The sequence below is a fragment of the Caretta caretta genome, chromosome 5 (genome assembly GCF_965140235.1).
Source record: "Caretta caretta isolate rCarCar2 chromosome 5, rCarCar1.hap1, whole genome shotgun sequence".
Classification (NCBI taxonomy): Eukaryota; Metazoa; Chordata; order Testudines; family Cheloniidae; genus Caretta; species Caretta caretta.
Window position 1 is genome coordinate 60,341,655 of NC_134210.1, and position 20,753 is coordinate 60,362,407.

Genomic DNA, 20,753 nt, shown 5'->3' on the forward strand with positions numbered 1-20,753 from the left:
TTTTCCCAAGGCCATCTTTGTTCAATGTGATTTACCAAAGTACAAGAAGGAATGATCAGGTCAGGTGGAGGCAGTCAGAAATCAATTTTAAGTGTGATTTGGGAATTTGTCCTCAGAATATTTTGCCTCACTGAATATTTTAGAAATGGGGAAAAGGCCTTGTAAATAAATTCTGGGTATACGCAACCGTAGATTAGTGCACACAGAGAAGGAGGGAGAGAATTAGGTGCTGCAGTTTGACTGAAAGTGAAGAGCTATGGCTTAAAAAAAATGACAAGTAACCAGCAATGGACTGTGAAAGCCACCAGGTGCATGCAAAGGTCATCATAATCCACTGAAAACTACTTTTCAAAGCAAGGAGCAATTTTCTGTTATAAAAACAAAGTCTGGTGGATACATCTTTTATTATACTATTAAAAGAACTAGCACAGAAAAAAAATGCCTGGCATGGCTGAGAATAAAGGCCCCAGCACAGCTACTGGTAGAGGCGGTCTTGCTGGGCACGCCTCCTTCTAAAGGCTTGGCCTGGCACAGCTAACACAAGAGGCTCAGTCCAGCTGGAGTCTGAGCAGAGTCCTAGTCTGGCTAAGGTTATAGCAAATGGGCAACTTGGCCTGGCAAAGAGAAGCAGCTTGTGGCTGCAGGAGAGGAAGAAATGGAAATGTTTCCATTATAATTAAATTTGCAAAGCAGCCAAGAAAGAGGAATAGTGCACTGTGAACGGCATCCTGAATATGAACTGACTGACCGTGTACCAGACCATATCAGACACAGTTTGTTAATAGTTTTCAGAATGTACTAACTGATTCGTGGGCAAAACAGCTCAGTGCAGGACTGGGTTGTTATTCGGGTATGTGTACTCAGTGTAAAATTCACGGTATGCATTGAATAGGGTTCTCTGAGTGTGTTATAAGTATATCTATGAAAAGGGGGATTACGTGCATTTTAAAGGATTTTCAAAATGGCATTTGTATAGGTTTAAAATGTGTTTTCTTATCAGAACAAGAGTTGATTAGACGTACTAACAGTTACTAAAGGGAAATAGATATTTTACATGAGAACTGCTCATTGTGACTTATGGTAGCAGTATATATAGGTATTGTCCCCAATCCTGCCTATGTGTGTGACCGGAAGGTCTATATGCATATCAAAATATCTTTGTGAGGCTTAGCAGGAGAAGCAGGTGTTTAACATTTATTTTAGGACATACAGAATAAAGATGTCTCTAGAACTCACCTCCCAGCTCACATGTTATTTTGTCCCGTACCCAGGCTCTAAAAAAATAGCACTTCTATTGTGTTCTATACGTTTTCCCCAAAAATAGCTTTTAAAATGTGTTACAGATTCACAACCGAGATAGATAATGAACTTTTTTTTTCCCCCGGAAGACACAAGAGTAGACAGAAGCAAAAGAAGAGCTTAAAACGGAGTCCATTTTTGTGTTTCACCGGAACAACAAACAAACAACAACCCCTAACATTCCAAACTGTGCTCTCATTTAATGAAAGTAAGTTCTAATGTGTCAAAAGAAGGTTAAGTTTGAGAAAGTCCTAGCTTTGCATTGTTATCGTGGTCTGTTCTGGCCATTTGGTATGTGGCAGAGGGCAAGTTAACAGTAAAAGCTCATTTCCAAATTACATTTGAGTTGGCCCCATTTTTAAGTCTTACTGTAATTTGTCGGGGGTGGAAATGCATCTTGTCAAGTGAATCTTGTTTTGACTTGGACATCAGAGGAATCAGACTACTTTTATTGATAAATTCACTTCGTCCCAGCTCAACTGCTATCAGTCTACTTCCCAAGACTCACACAACGGTTCAGTTGAGATGGGACTTTCGTCGAGAATCAAACCAGCACTAACGCAGGTTTCCCAGTTCCTTTAAGTATCTGCTTTTAGAATACATAGGTAATTGATTCTTTCCCAGCAAATGATCATCACCATCCGCACAACTATAGTGGAGTAAAAATACACCTCTGAAACAGAACAATTTGCTTTGGTTTTTACTTTCTTCTTATTGTAGTCTGTTTCTCAGGTCAGTGGGATCTGATTGCTGCTGTTCCTTTAATCTGTTGACATTATCTCCCAGATATACAAGCTGCCATCGATCTTTTCATTAGGTGATCAAATAACAAACAAAGCAGGTGAAAAACAAGAGTATTAGTATGCTTACATTTCTTTAGCGGGCATCCTAGCAACATTATTCGAAGTAAAAGTTCTATTCAATAAGTATATGGAATGGATGCTGCATCAGTTGTGCCTACAGTATTTGCGGAGATACACAAAGGGAAACACAAGCGTGTTATCTTATTGAGGGAAGTGCGTATATAGATACACGCGCATATCTTTGTATCTGTGTGTTAAATGGAAAAAAAACAGGTCTCACAAGAAAATACTAAAAACTGGAGGCTATAAATATCTCCCATCTATAATTCCTACAAGCAAATTCAATATGCCTGGCATATAGAAATAACGGGCCATGTTCTCAAGTTGGGTTGCTTGACAAGTCTCGGGAAAGCAGCCTGGATGCTAGAGGCAAAAGTTATCCTTGCAAAGTACTGCTATACTGTAACTCCATCACAGTGGGTTTCCAATGAAATGTAGACAGACGCTGCTTCCCATGTTAACCCCATTAGAAACACCGAATAGAAAAAGCAGTACTTGCCTGGTGAAGCCTGGTTTGGCCGGGGTTCTGGGTGCCAGCTGAAGCGATCCAGGTTCCGAGGAAACCTTTTCAAGAAGGAGCAGGGCACAAGCTGCTGGGTCCGTCCACCTTCTCTCTCTCTCTCTCTCTCTCTCTCTCTCTCCCTCTCTGTGCCTTGCTCTGCCTCTTTTACGCCCTGTCTCTTCACAGTCTGGGGAGTAAAATCTAGATGATATACATACAGAGCTTGCTTTTTTTGTCTGATTTAATCTTATTCGTTTCACCTTTTCACTGACCAGGAGCAAGGAGCGAGAGTTTATTTGGAAAGAGGGAGAGAGAGGAAAGGAGCCCACTGTTGCATAGTCAATAACATCCTTTTTATCAATGCAATATACAATAGGGGCGGCTTGGCCAGGGGACTCATTGAAAATCTCTTCATTATTTCAGGACAAAACAAACCGTTTATTCTGATTTTAGAAATCATCTTCTCAAACTGGCTCAAAATCTTACATTTGTGGGCTTGACAGAAAAATAAAATCATTATCAAGGCACATCTAAGGCTGTTTAAAAAAAATAAATGGAACATCTTTGTTAAAAAAGCTTCTGCAATACTTTACATTCCCTTTTTCCTTGGAGGTTTTGCTTGGTTTCCAAACTGATTTAAAACTTTGATATGAGCTAAGGGGAGTTCATGCAGTTTCTTTCTTCTTTGTCACACACAGACACTCGACCCAAAGCGCATTTAAAACCTCGCACATCTGGGGACGTTGCAGGGAAGAAGGGATGGGAGACAGGAGGCTAGAAGAGGTATACAATTTAAAAGGTTTGTTGCCCCAAAGCTGCTTCTTTATTTTGAAAAAAGTAATGAAAAGATTTTGTGGCGTCCTGCTGCTTTAGAAAAGGCACGGGCTTTGTGCACTGAGGAGGAAGCGGAGAGCTGGGGACTTTGCTGGGCTGCAGCTCCTAGGCTCGGTTCCTGTCCGCTAGATGGCAGCCGGATCCAGCGATTCCATTACTAGACAGTTGGAAGAGAGAGAGAGAGAGAGAGAGAGAGAGAGAGAGAACACCCCCCCCCCACCCCCACCCCGTACATATTCCAACCTTCACTCTCTCTCTCTCTTTCTCTCTCTTCCTGGGACTTTCGTTTACAAGCATTGATCTTCCCAGACAACAAAACGAGAACTTACTTTTGTTTTATTACTAATTATTGAAGCATTGCTGGCTGTTTAAACAGCCTTGGAAAGGGACACTATTGGAAAGTGTAATCATCATCATCGTAATTAATAGTAACCCTTCCAGGGGAAAGTGTTGAGTTCTGTTCTCATTTTACGACACCGAGAATTCCACCAGTGTCATTGATCGTAATTAAAAATATCAAAGGAAGGAGAATATTTTAGGTAATAAATGGGAGCCAGCAACGGTGGTATAGAAAAAAAAGCAAAGTTGAAGTTTATATATATATATATATATATATATACACATATACATATATACATATATATAACATATATAATAAGCAATGTAAGTGGGTGTATCTATATATCGATACATATATATATATATATATATATATATATATATATATATATATATTACACAAAGCACTTTTTTTTTTACTTTCAGTAATTAAAATTCCTAATAAGGTTTTTCAATTGGAAACATACAGAAATCTAATTAATAAAAAAAAAAAAACTTTTCAGCGTGAGCCACAATAATTTCCTTTTAATTCCCCTTTCCCCCTATCGCAATGCATCTCCGCCCCCCACCCCCCGTCCGTTTGATGTGTGTGCGTGTGTGAGTGTGTATGACCATAGACGACCCATACTAATCAGGTCTCAAAGTAAATAGCAGCGCAGGGCGATCTCAATGTAAATTGCGCTTGTCAGAAGAATTCCCCCCCCCCCCTTCCATTCCCCAGCCCAGTCAGTAGGTAGCAGAGAATTAAAAAACAAGAGGGGGGCCTCTTAACCAATGGAGTGAAGGAGGCTTGGCTAACCTTAGCCTCCCAATTTCTCTCCCCCCAATTCAGGGCTCTGACCAGTCAGTCGCCTTTGATTATCAGTTGCCAGCAGCCCCTCTCTTGGCTCCTTGACATGAGCTCCATATAAGGCAGCGATCTCCATAGAAACGTGTCAGTTTCAATAGTAGTGTCAAAGTTCACTATATACAGACATTCGCGCAGATCCCCCTTTCGGAAACATTGCTCTGCTAGTCTTCCCGTTTAAACGCATTCATTTTTGGGTCTCTCTCTCTCTCTCTCTCTCTCTCCCTCTCTCTCTCTCTTCCTTTCTCTCTCTCTCTCTCCCCCCTTTCTTGCATATTCTATTAGATTTTTTTTTCTTCAGCTCCCTTTTCTCCTTCCTTTTCTTCTTTTTCTCTACCCTTCCTCCTAGTGTCTTTCGCTTCATTCCTGCAGGAGAAGAGAGAGGTGAAACTAAAAAAAAAAAAAAAAAAAAAAAAAAAAGGGGGAAAAAAAGGGGAAAAAAAGGGAAAAAAGAAGCAGCAGCAGCAGCCCAGAGAGAGAGAGAGGGAGAGAGAGGACGCTTTCATATCTTAATACCGTCATTATTTTTTTTCCATTATTGTCTTTTTTTTAATTAATTTTGGGGAGGCTTTTGGTCCTGGCTGATGAGTTTTTAGCTGAAATACTTTTTCTGAGCAAAAAAGAGAGAACATTTTCCAGGCGATCTCCAGTGATTTTTGTGACCAGCACCGTGTATTATAACCGAAGAAGAAGGAAGGGGCAAGAAAGAGGGAAAGAAGAGGATTTATTTATTCGACCTACTTTGGATCTCTCGTTTTCTGCGTGTGCCATTATTATTCATATTCTATTTTTTTACACTTCGCCGTGAATTCGTCTCCGCTGCGAATTAGTCACATCCAATTGCTTTTGTATTTCTTTGGGAAAGAGAGAGAGAGAGAGAGACAGAGAGAGAAACAACAACCAACAGCAACAACAACATCAAACTGTCTAATCTTCAATCCCTCCTCGATCGCGTTTCCCAAGACTGGTTTCCTGAATGGCTGACTGCGTTTTGCCCTGGACCTGGCCCCCGGACACTTTTATCCCCTGATCATCGGCAGCCTTTTTCTCTCTCTCTCTCCCCACCATCCTCGCCCAGGCCTGCGCCCCCAAAAGAGCCCAGAGCGCCGGCGGCGGCAACTGGGGACAAGACGCGGCACCAGCACCCGCCGGGCCCCGGCAGCGAGCAGCAGCGGCGGCGGCGGCGGCAGCACCGACCTCCTCCTCCTCCTCCAGCTTCCTCTATGCCTGCCCATCCTTTGCACGCCTAGCGCTCGGACTGTGTGGCGGGTGCGCGCGGGGTGTGTGTGTGTGTGTCCGCCGATCGCCTCCCCCGTGCGACTCTCCTGCATGCCTCGCCCCGCAGCCCGGCCGGCCGCGTCTCGCTGTGCAACTTGAGGGGAAAAACACATTTAAAAAAAAAAAAAAAAAAAGAGGGGGGACCAACAAAAAAAAATCCTTCTTCCCTCCCTTCCCCCCCCCAGAGAGAGAGAGAGAGAGAGGAGGGGGTTGCAAAAATAAAGAGAAGGAAAACGGCAGAAACAGCTACAAGAAGCAGCAGCCACGCAAGGGCCGCCGCCGCCGCCGCCGCCGAAGCAGAGGCAGGCAAGATTCCTTCTCTCTCCTCTCTCCCCCAAATCCGAGCCACCCACTCCCCCCCGCCCCCCTCCTCTCCCCGCCAGCCCTCCGCCAGAAGCGCAGCTCCCCAGCACTTTTTGGGCCCGAGATATGGCAATGGTAGTTAGCAGCTGGCGAGATCCGCAGGAAGACGTGGCCGGGGGCAACCCGAGCGGCCCCAACCCAGCCGCTCAGCCGGCCCGGGATCAGCAGCAGCAGCAGCAAGCGGCCTCGGCGGCCCCGCACACCCCGCAGACCCCTAGCCAGCCGGGACCCCCTTCCACCCCGGGAACGGCCGGGGACAAGGGCCAGAGCCAGCAGGGCTCGGGCCAGAGCCAGCAGCACATCGAGTGCGTGGTTTGCGGGGACAAATCCAGCGGCAAACACTACGGCCAATTCACCTGCGAGGGCTGCAAAAGTTTCTTCAAGAGGAGCGTCCGCAGGAACTTAACTTACACATGTCGTGCCAACAGGAACTGTCCCATCGACCAGCACCACCGCAACCAGTGCCAATACTGCCGCCTCAAGAAGTGCCTCAAAGTGGGCATGAGGCGGGAAGGTGAATATTTCTTCCCTTTTCTCCTCTCCCTCTCCCTGTAGCTCGGGGTGTATGCTTGCAATCCCTCTCCAGCTTTGCACCCAGGCTTTTGCTTTGCGCTGGTGCCCTCCTCCTCTTCCTTTACTCCCCCCTCCGCCGCCACCGCCGCACACTTCCCTTCCCTGCTCACTGGGATGGGAATTTATTATGATGATCAGTCACTAAATATTTATTATTTCTCCGGTATCACTAGTATAATCTCTCCGTGTGTATGTGGTTTTGTCTATTGTTGGCATGAGGCTGGGGGGACATCATTCTTTACAAGATGGGTTTCCTTCTATTCCCCCTCCCTCTATATATAACATTTAAAAACCCCACAGCACTTCGCAGTAGATCAATTTCCACCATCATCTTTCCTGAAAGAAAGATGAAAGACATGGAAGTGGGGGAAAGAGGGGGAGAGAAAGGAAGGGGGGAGAAATATGCTACTGTATCTCAGCTTCCTTGTGCTTGCCAGTATGGTAGAGTCTGCCTCTTGCAAGATCTGGCCTTCTTTTCACTCCATGCTCTCAAAGGAAAGTTTGTGACTGAACCGTGTTTTTATAGTCCTGTCATTTTTTAGCATGCTGCTCATTTTATTTCTCCACCAAACTCCACCCTCTGTTTAAATACTGCATACAAATTACAATTTACAGCATATTTACTGATCCTTCTGATTTTAGCATTATACATAGTCTGTTTCTGGCATGAGCTCCTCACCATTGCAAATGCTATTTTTTTCAGCGTAGTTCTTGGTGTTTGCTTGCAATATGTCTCATTTTCCTGTAGCAAGACTTGCTGCCCTATATTTTCTAAATATATTTAGCAGTTTACAGTTAAAGTTCATCTTGTGACTATCGTTAAAGATGTCTTATAGGCAAAGAAGCGAAACAGTCAATTTTGTGGAGTGGGGATTGCTACTTTAATTAGCTTTAAAATTATATTTTATATGCCACTAGAAAAGAAAGTGAGTTCCTTCAGATATGAAAGAGCTCGCACATATGACGACTTCATTTGTAGCTTCAGGGAGCTGTTTGCAGGCGTCTGGGGAAAAAAGCAAACTTAGAATTGTGTTTTCATTTAATTGAAAAATAACTGCCAAGTTTAAAACTATAATTAGGTGGAGAGGGGGGAAAAGGAGTCCAGCCACTTAGATTTTGAGGGCTCGACTGGAATTTAGGTTTTCATCAATTCTATAATAAAGGATAAAGTTACGAAAATATTGCACGCTCTAAACTGCAAAAGATAAACTATATATAGGTGCGTGTTCGTAATAAACCACAGTAGCCGTATCTTCTCCTTGAATTGCCTTTGTTTACATTGCATGCAGTTTAGAACACTGACACTGATGAAGTAAAACATACACACACTAAAAAAAAACTTTGGTCAGCTTTAGGAACTCAAAGCATGCTTACGTTTTGTATTGAGATGGTTAATGAATCCAGTGTTTTTGCAGTTGCAAGCTTGTGCATTCAGTGTGCAAAGCTGTCTACAGGCTTTTGCAGTTGCAACAGCGCAGCAAAGATATTAATTAAACCATCGCATTTTTTCACTAATGTTTGGTTACTGTAAGTTCAGACCCTTCCCCCCCCCCTTCGAATATTTAATCTTTCTCTTCCTTCTCTCAGTGAGAACTTTGCTGGGCACGTATCGGATGCTTGCTCCGTGTAATAAAAAGTTAGACGTGGTTAGGTGGGGGGCTGTGACCTGATCCAGTTTTAAGGATAATTGGATGGTATTTTTGAAGAATATGGACACATTTCTTTTTTTAAAAAACAATTTGCTTGTAAATCTACATGCTCCTCGGACAATGGACTGGGAAATAAGAAAGAGCTATGGTACCTATATTTTTACCAGATTGCTGGGATTTTTACCCCAGCCACCACGCTACAATCCGGAGGATTTCTTTTATTTGTGTTTTGCTGGTTGCTTTCCTTTTGCTGCAAGTGGGGGGAGGATGGATTGTCTCGTTGTTTTGGCTGGGATTTTTTTTTTTATTTTTAATTTGTATTCTATTTTATTTTTTTGGCTGTGCTGGTGATGGGCCGGGATGCCTGTACAGGGGCTGAGGGTAAGGAGATGCAGCCTGTTATGTATACACTGCTCCATGTGTATATGCTGTCTATAGCTCTCTGTACGTGTGTGTGTGTGTGTGTGTGTGTGTCTGTGGGAATAAGCCCTGCATTGTCTCCGGATCGGCTGTAACGTGTTAGGCGATGTTTGCAAGCCTCCTGGATGCACATTTCCTCTCCTTTTCTCTTTCTTTTTGTCAGCGGTTCAGCGAGGAAGAATGCCTCCAACCCAGCCGAACCCAGGCCAGTACGCGCTGACCAACGGGGACCCTCTGAACGGCCACTGCTATCTGTCGGGATACATCTCGCTGCTGCTGCGGGCCGAGCCCTACCCCACCTCGCGCTACGGCAGCCAGTGCATGCAGCCCAACAACATCATGGGCATCGAGAACATCTGCGAGCTGGCCGCCCGCCTGCTCTTCAGCGCCGTCGAGTGGGCCCGCAACATCCCCTTCTTCCCCGACCTGCAGATCACCGACCAGGTGGCCCTGCTGCGGCTCACTTGGAGCGAGCTGTTCGTGCTCAACGCGGCGCAGTGCTCCATGCCCCTGCATGTGGCCCCTCTGCTGGCCGCCGCCGGCCTGCACGCCTCGCCCATGTCCGCCGACCGGGTGGTGGCCTTCATGGACCACATCCGCATCTTCCAGGAGCAGGTGGAGAAGCTCAAGGCCCTGCACGTCGACTCGGCGGAGTACAGCTGCCTCAAAGCCATCGTCCTCTTCACATCAGGTGAGTGTGCTTGGGGGCAGAGAGGCCAAGGGCTGGGGCTGGAGGAGCTGAAGGGAGAGGTCGGAGAAGGCGAAAGAGATCGCTAGGCAACAGCAAGAGCAAAATCACAGGGTCAAACCTCCCAGATACTCTCCCCGCTCCCCCCCCTCAGCCAGTCTGGGTTGGGGTTAGGTTAATAAAACCCATTCGATTTGCAAATCAATGTGGCTCCCACGTTTATGGGAAGAGCTGTAGCTGGCTGGAGTTCTATACACACTATATGCCATTACCCCCACTGCCAGGGTTTGTGCTCCTTGTGTTTCCTTGGATAACGCGGGGTGGGGAGGTGGGAAAAACAGAGAAATATTACCATCTATCTGCGGGTGTGAGAGTGACTGTGTGCCTGCGAGAGAGAGAGAAGGGATCTGGGTTTCTTGTGGCACTTTAACTGGCAAGGAGGTTCTCCCTGAGAGTGTTAAAAGGAGGGCATAAGCACAAATAAATCATAAACCATACTGATTTATTGCTGCCTGATTTCCCCTTATCGGAAACCATTCATGTTTGCAGTTGCAGAGGTTATTGAGGATCGTAAAAAATGGATTCGATCTAAAAGAGAAAGGCAAAACAAAAAAAAACAAAAACAAAAAACCCCAACAACCCAAAAAAGCTAACCCCAACAATAGAAACAGAAAGTCACGGGGGAGGAGGAAGGGGGTTATGTACCAGCTTACCCGCCCATAGAGAAATCTTTTTGCTATGCAAACCACACAAATATTGGAATTTTAACAGATTGCCTGAAAAAAAATACCAAATTAAGTGTAGGAGGTGGTAACATGCATGCATGCATGTGAACAATTTTTCTCATGATAGATGGTTGAAATTAACTTGCAGGAAAGTGTATTAACTTCGCTTTGAAGTGTTCTGGTTGTAGCCTCTAAGACTATAATACATCTTTTATTATTGTAACCTTCGAGAGGGAAATACATAAACATCAAAGAGGAACAATTTGCGGAAAATATAGGAAATATAAACAAAGCAAGATAAAAAGCCACTCGGTGTTATTTTCTTTTTCTTTCTGTCTTTTCCTTATTTGAACCAGTCCTCCCATCTAGCAATAAATAAACAGTTCTAATAAATCTAAGTTGAAACTAGGCTGAATCAAAATTAAAAGCATTCTTGAACAAAGATGGCAAATCGTTCAAAGGCCTTGTTTAACAGTAAGCAGTTTATAATCCATCAATATTTGTTGCCTTTCATGCATGAAAAATAGTATTTACATGGTATTAAAATGACTCTTAAATTTGCACAATATTGTAATGTAGCAAATGTAGTATTAATATCGATTTGAACATCAGATAATTTATTTAGACAGGAGTATCTAATTTGTATGCAGGGTGGTCAGAGACATGTACTTTGACTGCCCCCTTTTACTTTCAGTGCAAATGCAGTCTTGTAGTGTTGGAGGGAATCTTTCTTTGCGAAGGATAAAGTACAGATCTTAAAACAAATGGGAGATTTACTGATTAGCCATCTCGACATTTTAATGCATTTTATCTTAATAAGTCTTCTTGATGGAAACATGTTTTTCAAAAGTGACAAAGAGACTGGGCAGCATTTATCAGCCTGATTTAACTCGAGTCTGTCTGCAGACTTACATTCCATACTCATTCATTTCAGAATGTACATCAGTAAACAGACCAATCGCTGAGAACCTTTCTGTTTTTAAACACATATTGAAGAAATTATTGTAAAATAGAGGGAGAACTGGTGTGGTGTTTAGTAGTTATTAAGTGCAAAGACACCTGAATGGCGTTTGCCCCAAATGAAGAGTGGGTTTTTTTTCCCATCTTTTCCCCCAAATTCTGGACCTGAGCTAGCTGTGTAACTGGTGGCTTTTTTATTAACTCCTTCTTTATATATTAATAGTCAAGTATTCAAGTATATAATGAAATATTTACCAAGGGAGGAGCTTGCTCCAGCAATTGGCTAAAGAGATGAATGGGGTTTAGGAAGGGAACAATAATATTATTTTGGAGCAGAATAGCATGGGACATATTAGAAGGTGAAAATACAGCTGTCAGTAGTAATTTACCCCTTTCCCTTACCCCCAAACACACATTTCCACTTTTGACTAAACTTGGTTTGATTGCTAGCCAGAGGGGAATTCATGGGAAACCTTTCTCGAAGTCATCCAACTTTTAAGCAAACTTTGACTGATGGAAAAGACATTTTTAGACATATTGTCCAAAGCAGTTTACTTAGCACTGAGTTTTTAAAGCTGGCATGAGGTTATCCTGGTGTGTTTTTTACATTTGGCGTCCGAATAGTATATTTAATCTTTAAAATTCTGGACACCGTCCAAGAACTAGGTCGTGACCCAAACGTACTTCTCTTTAAAAAAAGTTATTAATTTATACACCTACATTTTTCTTCTAATAAATAAAAGTTCCCACGAAGGGACCAGACAAAATAACATAAATTCAATAAATCTATTTTAATAACTAGATTGATTTCTAGTTATATGCCAGCTGATTACATCTATATTTTCTGAACACTAAACTCTTCTGAATGCATCACATGAAATACATTCCCTGTACTACAAAGGATAAGGCTGGAGTGTACTGAACAGTGATGGTTATTTATTTACATAATTTCTTTTCCATAGACTGCAGGAAGAAATATTGAGCTCTCCCTTATTGACACATTGCCATATAAAAAGTGAGACACCCAGAATTTCCACATTAGCCCTCCATTTCTTAACTGAGCTATAATTCACAGATGGTAAATATGTATTGCATTACTTCTTACACATACTCCATTTTTCCGGACTCAATATTCTAATCGGTTTTATACCATATAGTGTTTAATTTTTTTAAAATCTTTGTTGTAAGCGGTTGGGAAAAAAAACTTTAAGGGTGCTAAATAAAATTCAAATAAACACATATGCCAGGGGCATTTCAAATAATTAAGCAAGAGTAGATATTATCTGCATTAGAAAATTGTAAGTGTTTCTGTGTCTAATACAAAACCTAAGACGTATTCTTCCCCCTTTTTAAAGTATTTCTGTCAAGTAACTTCCCAATCTTGATTGTCCAGTGATTCTGCAGTATAGGTGCACTTATCGTAAATAGCTGATAAATATTTTACTAACCTTAAGGGTATGACATATGGGGCCTAAAAAATCTGCTGGGCTATCAGTAAGACCCTTTCATATTGCATTGTTTGGAAGTTGAATAGAATCCTATTGCATAATGAGCAGATGATACATGTAAAATACCAAGATATATGTAAATATGGAGTGTGATTTGTGGCAATCAGCATATGAACAGGACTATGTTTTTGATATATATTTCAAACAAGAACAGGCCTATTCTTTTGATACAGGTATAGATATAGATATTGCAACCTGGTGCTTTAGATGTTGCAAAATAACACTGCATTAAAGGTACAGTATGGATTAGCAAAACAGTCTGGCTTGGATAATAGTATATCTGAGGGATGCCTAGTCCGTAGCTCAGGTCAAAGGTTCCTTTCCTCAGAAGTTCTTGAATCATAGCTTGTTTTATTTGTATTTTTGCTCGAGGCCATAGTATGGTAGATGAAGGTGTTCAGAAATCTTTTTAAATTCAGTTCTTGAAATAGAAAGACATACACTTCAAAAATCCAGTTGCCAGAGATTTTTGCTTTGAATAATTTGTTGTGTCTTTCCAGGGTCATAAATTTACATTCACAATTTTGTAATGTCCTTTTGGGGCCATTAACATGCATTAATTCATATACAGATCTATATATTAGCAAAGTCTGGCTTTGATCTATAGTAAACCGCTCTGCAACTGACTGCTTGCCTGTGAGCCTTATGTTTTAAAAATATTTATTATTAATAAATGTAACAATGTGGATATTTGAACTATAGGGGCAAATCCATTATATTTCACTGACGGTAGTTTCCTGAGCAAGTCTCTCAACTAATCAGCTGATACACAATAATTCGCTGTTTTGGAATTTTAGATAGATAGATACGAGGCTTCCAGTTCATGTTCTCAGATTAGTATGCAGTTGCCTAGATCGCATCGTTCTGCTGGGTATGAAGGATATACTTCTGGCTATATATATATATATATATATATATATATATATATATATATATATATATATATATATATATATATATATATATATATGAAGGATATAGTTCTGGTTACATTTAGGCAATGTTCATGCAGCCGCTTCCAGCTTTATGTCTGATAGCTGCAGATGTCTGCTTAGCACAGGCTGGAGTAACTGAGCCATATTCCTCTTAGATTATTATACAGTTTACAAAGATGTGACCGATTTTCAATTACTTGATCCTAGATACAGAGAGCAGTGCAGCTTTTCTCTTTGGCATTGCACTGCAGATTCCGGGCAAGAGACTCAAAATCCCATACTGCGAAAGCATTTTGACTTGTTCGGATTTCCAGCCATGTCCAGAAACTCGGCGTATTTGAATTAATTAATGTATGTATTTATTTAGCATGCAGCATAGATGCAGGCCACATTTAGTATAAATCCAAACAATGGCTCTCCTGGTTCTGTGGTTGAGTTGTATTCATGGTACAACACTCATCAGTGTGTAGATTAAAACAAAATCATGAGCATAATAGCCCGGTTCCTCCTCTCTCTCCCCTCTCAGAGGCTGATAGTCTCCTGACAGAGGACAGGTTGCTGTGGCTTGGCTGTGTGGTTTCAGATCCACCCCCCGCGCGCACACACACAGAGAGAGAGAGAGCCTCTTACATTATTTATTTCCAAGGTGGAGGAAGAAACACAAAGGGAGGTTTTGCCTGATCTTCTCTCCGGCTGTTGGTGTGATTGTTCGGCTGGCCCTGCCTGGGTGCTGATGGGGGTGTGATGGTTGGAAGGGGCGGTGGGACGGTGTATTTAGTCCCTGTGTGTGTGTGTGTGCTGTTTGCTCGTTTGCTTACTGAGTAACTAACTGTTTTCCCCCCTTGTCTCCTCCTGGTGTGTGGCTGCCTGGGCAGATGCCTGTGGCCTGTCAGATGCTGCCCATATCGAGAGCCTGCAAGAGAAATCTCAATGCGCCCTGGAGGAATACGTAAGGAGCCAGTACCCCAACCAGCCGAGTCGCTTCGGCAAACTGCTCCTGAGGCTGCCTTCCCTGCGCACCGTCTCGTCCTCAGTCATCGAGCAGCTCTTCTTCGTCCGCTTGGTAGGTAAAACCCCCATTGAAACCCTCATCAGAGATATGTTACTGTCTGGGAGCAGCTTCAACTGGCCTTACATGTCTATCCAGTGTTCCTAGAGCACAGCCAACACCCCCATAGAGACACTGAGGACCAACACAAACAGAAATATACGAACCGAGTAAAGTTGGGGTACAGAGAGGGGGGGAAAGCAGACAATAAACAAAAAAATAAAGACTCGTGTAGGATCAGATCTGTGACCATGTTTGAAAGGAAAAGAAAGGACCTTGTGTCTGTGGAAAATATTGGAAAAAGGACCGAGGGAATTTTAATAAAACCAGAAGGAGAATAATGGATCTTCCAGGATTTATTGTGGACTGATGTGGATATATTCTGTACAGAAACAAAGAAACAAACAAAAAAATATTGACGCTGAACTGAATCTTGTGTAGAAAACACACACACGCAAACACTTACCACGAACATTGTTATTCATTTTGTAAAATATTAGTCTTTATTTTCATTTTTTGGTAAAATTTAAAACATCGTATGCGCATAAAGAAAAAAGAAACAAGAATTAGGGGAAAATAACATTTTCCAAATAATTATAAAAAAACAATTGTCCTGTGTCTATGTATCTATATCTGTTTTGTATTTTTTTCTGGTTCCAAACCAGGTTTCCTGTGATTCTATACTAATAATTTTTGATATAACCCTTTGCTTCTTATAATGAGTGCGATATATGTTGTCGAAGCTGTTCTTCAAGAATTAAAATTGAAGTGAGAATTTAAACAAAAATAAAAGAATTTAGCAAAAAAATTCATTAGTCTTGTTGCTTGACCATGCCAACAGAGTTTACAAACGTATACTCCCTAGCTTTTAACTTCCAGTGGGATTAAATGGGAGAACTTTTTAAAAAACTTCTAGGGAGCTACAAAGTTGTATAAAACACACAATGTTCCAAAACTTATTTGAGTGTGCAAGCTTAGGATTTAAGAGACAAATGGGAACACAAACAGTTCAATGTCATAGATGAATCAATTTATCTGCGATTGTATCACAAAGCTAAGTGCATGTACCCTGGTCAACGCTTTTTGAAACACCTTTCTTGTCAGTTGAAGCTTCTGCTAAGTTTACACAGTGCTGTTTCCTTTTGGAATTCCTGGGCAAGGTTTGAAGTCACTGTATTCTACCACCATTGTGCAGTGATGTATACTGTAGTCATTTTGCCTGTTATTCGTTTGTTAAAAGCTTAGTGGGGTTTTTTCCCAAGAATTCAAAGACCCAACACTGTGTGTTCTGATTGTGAGCGGCATTTGCTATATTGTGCTGAAATGATCGGTGTTATTGTTTTTTCTTTCCTCTAGTCACTAAATGTAAAGGGTATTCCCACCCCATTAATACAGAAAGCTAACTAGAAGTTTGCTTGTTGGGTGGTGTATATGTGTGTGTGTATGCGTGTATCATACACACACACACCCTACATGGATTATTGTGCTGTAGATCTATAAAATGAAAATTTGAGAGGTTTACAAAAGCCCCGTTTTTTTTTAATTTTTTTTTAAAAATCCTTTCCATAATGGAGCCCCTTCAAAGGTGTAGGCTTCACAATGCTTCTAGCCGGTGGTGCTGATCTCTGTAGCAGCTTTCAGTGCATTAATGTTTTATAGGATCTGAGACGGAGCTGTAAGAACAGATACTGCCAAGGGAGCTCTTTCTTAACGTATTAATAAAGCTGGATCTTTTAACAATAACATCCCCACACACACCTCCCGCGCCCTCCAAACAAACCCGGACGAGGCAGGATTTTCAACTTGAGGCGTGATCGGCAATGGTTTTCTTTTAATTTACTGTCCAGATCTTTATTATTAATTATATTATTATTATTATTATTATTTATTAACAAGATCCTTCAATCCAACTCGCTTGGGGTTTTTTAATATTCTAGGCGCAGCAGATCTGAAGCGAGAGCAGTTCTATACAGTAAGCACTTACATCTGGATAATCAACATTACGGCAGACATTCTATGGGGATAAAGTCAATTTCAATATGGAGACTCAGGCTGTCTCCCTAGTAGCCGCTATGTGTATGATTATTGTAACCCTGGGCACACAAGGGTGGAAATTAGACGCAAATACTTTTCTCTCTTCCCAACTCACATGAGCGCTAATAGGCGACAGCTCTGTTCCTCAGCCTGGTTGACTTCCCCAGAGAGAGGGTACGCCAGCCTCTCTGAAAGAGAGAAAAGGGAAAGGCAGACACTGAACACAGACACTCAGCACTTGGAAATACTGAAAGTAATCCTTCAGCATTGTTTTTGGTGGGATGGGTGCCGGGGGATACAGTGGCTCGAAGCAAAGAGAGATCTAGCTTTCCTCCAATGAGATGTAAATATATTCATTACAGTGTTATCCCACTAATGAAAATAGATAAACTTTTTCGTAGGTAAGAAACGTATTTTTCAATTAATTTTCATGTTTATGAATAATACTAGCCCACCGATTGCCACGAAACTTGCAGGTTAGATGAGGTGTAAGAGATGCAGTTATTGCCATGTATGTGATTAGAAAGAAGTGTTTATTCCCTTATTAAACTTTTGCTGATATACGGTATTGTGTTCTGAAGTGTTAACTATAAAATATTTATTGTGGTCGTGAACATTTTCCTTAGCCACTTTCAAAGTTCCTGGGCATTCATGTATTTGCTGAAAATATTGTACCATTTGTCACAGTCACACAGTATATGCTACAATGTTGATGTGGAGAAGGGCCAGGGTCCCTTCATAAGTTTCTGATGACTTGTTCTTCCGTATCATGTACCGTTTTAAAGCCAGCTCGAGTTAAATTTCTCCTCGGTGTTATCTTGTTTAGACTTAGACTCATTCTTTGACTCCGTTGCATCCCCCTCTTAGAGAACTTCATAGCTTTGATGGTGTCCCTGGTTGTGTTAAATACAGTGGGGTTTGCTCTACTGGCTGCAAAAAAGTAGGCCACTGGCTACTTCTTCACTAAGAAGGTGTTTGGTTTTCCCGCTACAGTAACAGGATGTGCTCATTAAAAGTTTGTCAGCGGCAAAGTACTTCAGAAACCCAGCAATAGTGTAACGTATATACTTATGTTAATGCAGGGGTTTAGAGAGCCCTGATAGCAACATACACAAAGGGCTATATACCTTTGGCGTCGCACTAACTAGCTGGTCTCCTCCCACTCCCCAATTAAGCCTTTTATGTCCAATCAAATAAATATTTGGAAATTTGTCCAAATGGTAGGTCGAACCACTGCTGATGCAAGGATTTCGTGGTAGACTGTCACGGAATGACGTCTAACGCTTCGGGGAGCTTTAATAAATAGTGCAAGTGTGATGGTTTGGTCGGTGTTGTTCTTGTTGTCTTAAATACCTGCAGTGAGGAATTGTATCTGATCCTTTTTTCTGTGTATATTTCAATACATAGCCACACGACTCTGGGGAGCACATTTGCCTGTGTTGCTCAGACAACTTGTGAGTCGAGTTTTGGCAGTTCTGAGTCAATCTCCTTAACCTGAAGAGAAGAAAGCGATTTGAAACATTCACAGGATAGACAAGGATGGCCTCAAGTTCCCTTCAGTCCCTCAGAATGAGGTGGAATTTAAAAAGCCTTGTAAGTGGCACATTTTACTGCACACTTAACGGGGCGAATTTAATAATGAGTTGCAGAGGCAGGGTCTCCTATATGTAAAACGCTCTTTTAGTACGAAATAAATAGTGGCTATTATAGAAAGCGCTTTACGAATGCCTATGGCTTGAGGTCATTTTAAGTTACATTAAAAGGTAAAAGTACTAAAGGAAAAGTAAATTCAACTTTGGTTAATGCGAAGGAAACTCTGTTTGGCTCCAAACATTTTAGCAGCTGCATAGGGCTTAACTTAAAGTATCTTCCTTTAAAAAAATTACCTGTGACATATGAGTCAGACGTTCCCTTTTCACTGAGCGACTGAGAACTTTAGCTTATTTGAAGTAGAGTTAAACTGTTGTAGACACAAGCTTCACTTATAAATCAAAAAGGGGAAGTTTCCCCAAGGAACTGCTAGACTAGTGCGAGAGCACATTATCCGCCTTGTGGAACAGCCTATTGGAAGAGAGAGAGCGAGAGCGAGCGAGATTTTTTACACCACCAATAATCAAGCGAAGAGACATTCAGAAACAAGGTCCCCTCCTGATATGTACACGGTCATTACAGATACTGGCGAGGTACTTCCTCGGTTTCATGGGACATTCTGACTATTCACGAGGCTAGTTTGTGGTGTTTTACACTCCTGAACCTGAAGCTTACTTGATCTGCGCTTTATTTGGAGCAGTGGCAAATCTCTTCTTCAATCGCACTGTTCTTCCTGTTTCTTTACATCGGTTTTATTCTTAGTTTAGAAACAGAATGAGCTCCCAACAATATTTAAAACAATCAGATGTGATCCTTTTCTAATTAGCATGGCTGCCATTGGCTTTGATGTGGTTTTACATCACGTGGGTCAGAGCGAACGAAAATTAGTATTTTCCAGTGGTTCAACGATTGCTTTTCTTAAACATTTTCCTCTTCGCCAGCACGTTGCTCTGTCACCTTGAAAACCTACCGGGTTTCCCAACATCTACGACGTGATGATCACTCCGGAGAGAAGACGGGGTTTTGTTTTTGTTTTTAAAGGGGGTAGGGGGAATATGGGCACCAAGTGGAAACTAATCAAACTCTTGTTAAAGGCCTCGCACGGGATCCATGGCGTCACCAGGTCTTTTACTTAGGAAGCCAAAGAGTTTTATTCCTAAATGAGTTAAAGAGCCATTTACCTCTGTCGTGTCCTATTCATCAAGTCACAAGTCGAGATTCCCTAACATGAAACTATTTGTTTGCTTACACAACCAGCTGGGCGCAATTTCACGTCTGAGATATCTAGCTGAAAGCGCCACTCATTTATTATCCTTACTTGTCAGCGAAACCATTTCCCAACTTTGGTGGGTTTTCTCCTTTTTCATTGAAGGACCTGGACTTAAATACTCCCCTAAATATTTCAGTCTCCCCCTCCGGTCACAGAGAGCATTCAGCGCAAAACAGCTGGAGAATAAGGCGGAAACTGCAGAGATCACGAAGGCTACAGTTGGCCAAGGTGCCTTCGATATTATAGCTATTTCTCCTAACTCTCTCTGGGTGCCTGCTTGACGACTGGGTCAAAACCACTGAACTTCCTGCTGGGTGTTTTCTCATCGTTCCTCTGGTGCAAGGTGCAACCACCTGTAAAACAAGTTAAAGCAGGGCTAGGGTGGGGAAACATTATTCTATTTCCCTGTCAGTTACAAGTACACTATATTGCTGGGAGCTGCTGTAAGGTTTCACGGTGTAAAATCTATGACCGTGGGTGATTGCGCCCAGTTTATTGCTTCTGACCTGGCTACAGTGGTCACTAAAATAGAAATACTTGCATAATTGGAGAAGGAAGTGCACTTCATAGCGGGGGAAGGGGGGATGGTATTTTTCCCCACCCTCACGTGGTTTCCATTAGCAAAACAAAGGCGCAACATGAAATATACCAAATCGCTTTATACACATAATTGCTAGTAAATACAACAATTAACAAAGAGGAGAACTGGAAACAGTATCTTCTTCTCCACCCCAATTTTGAAAAATAAGGATAATGTGAGTAGTGTTTCAAAGCATTGCGGGCTGGGTGACAAGAGAAGCGCTGTTAGTAATCTCAGTGATGGCTGTATAATAGTATATATACATCTCCTTGTCTGCAGAGCCCTCCGTCAAGCTTAAAGCAATGGATCAAATCCAAACCTACAGGGTATAAAATATCCCCAGTTGTAAAAAAGGAAGGGAGGGGTCTTCTTTAAGGGAGGCCAGACCGGTTGCTGTAAGCTATCCTATTGTTGTTGATTTAGGAAGACATTTGCTGTATATAACGTT

At 41.9% G+C, this 20,753-nt stretch overlaps 1 protein-coding gene and 1 long non-coding RNA gene across 5 annotated transcripts; both read left to right on the forward strand.

The window, feature by feature from the left end:
• The first annotated feature begins 540 nt into the window (after positions 1-540).
• LOC125637051 (uncharacterized) lies at positions 541-3,692 on the forward strand. The gene is made up of 3 exons (XR_007356811.2): positions 541-850; positions 1,389-1,507; positions 3,363-3,692. It is a non-coding gene; the product is annotated as an uncharacterized LOC125637051 (long non-coding RNA).
• A 2,455-nt stretch (positions 3,693-6,147) lies between these two features.
• Positions 6,148-17,681, forward strand: NR2F1 (nuclear receptor subfamily 2 group F member 1). Of its 4 annotated transcripts, none has more exons than XM_048851087.2 (3): positions 6,148-6,839; positions 9,131-9,658; positions 14,659-17,681. In XM_048851087.2, exons 1-3 carry the CDS (start codon positions 6,392-6,394, stop codon positions 14,937-14,939), a joined length of 1,257 nt encoding a protein of 418 aa, XP_048707044.1. In that variant the 5' UTR covers positions 6,148-6,391; the 3' UTR covers positions 14,940-17,681. The 4 variants fall into 4 exon arrangements, with proteins under 4 accessions (XP_048707044.1, XP_048707047.1, XP_048707045.1 ...); XM_048851090.2 differs by lacking the exon at positions 6,148-6,839 and adding an exon at positions 8,398-8,425; XM_048851088.2 differs by lacking the exon at positions 6,148-6,839 and adding an exon at positions 8,509-8,695.
• The last annotated feature ends 3,072 nt before the right edge of the window (positions 17,682-20,753 follow it).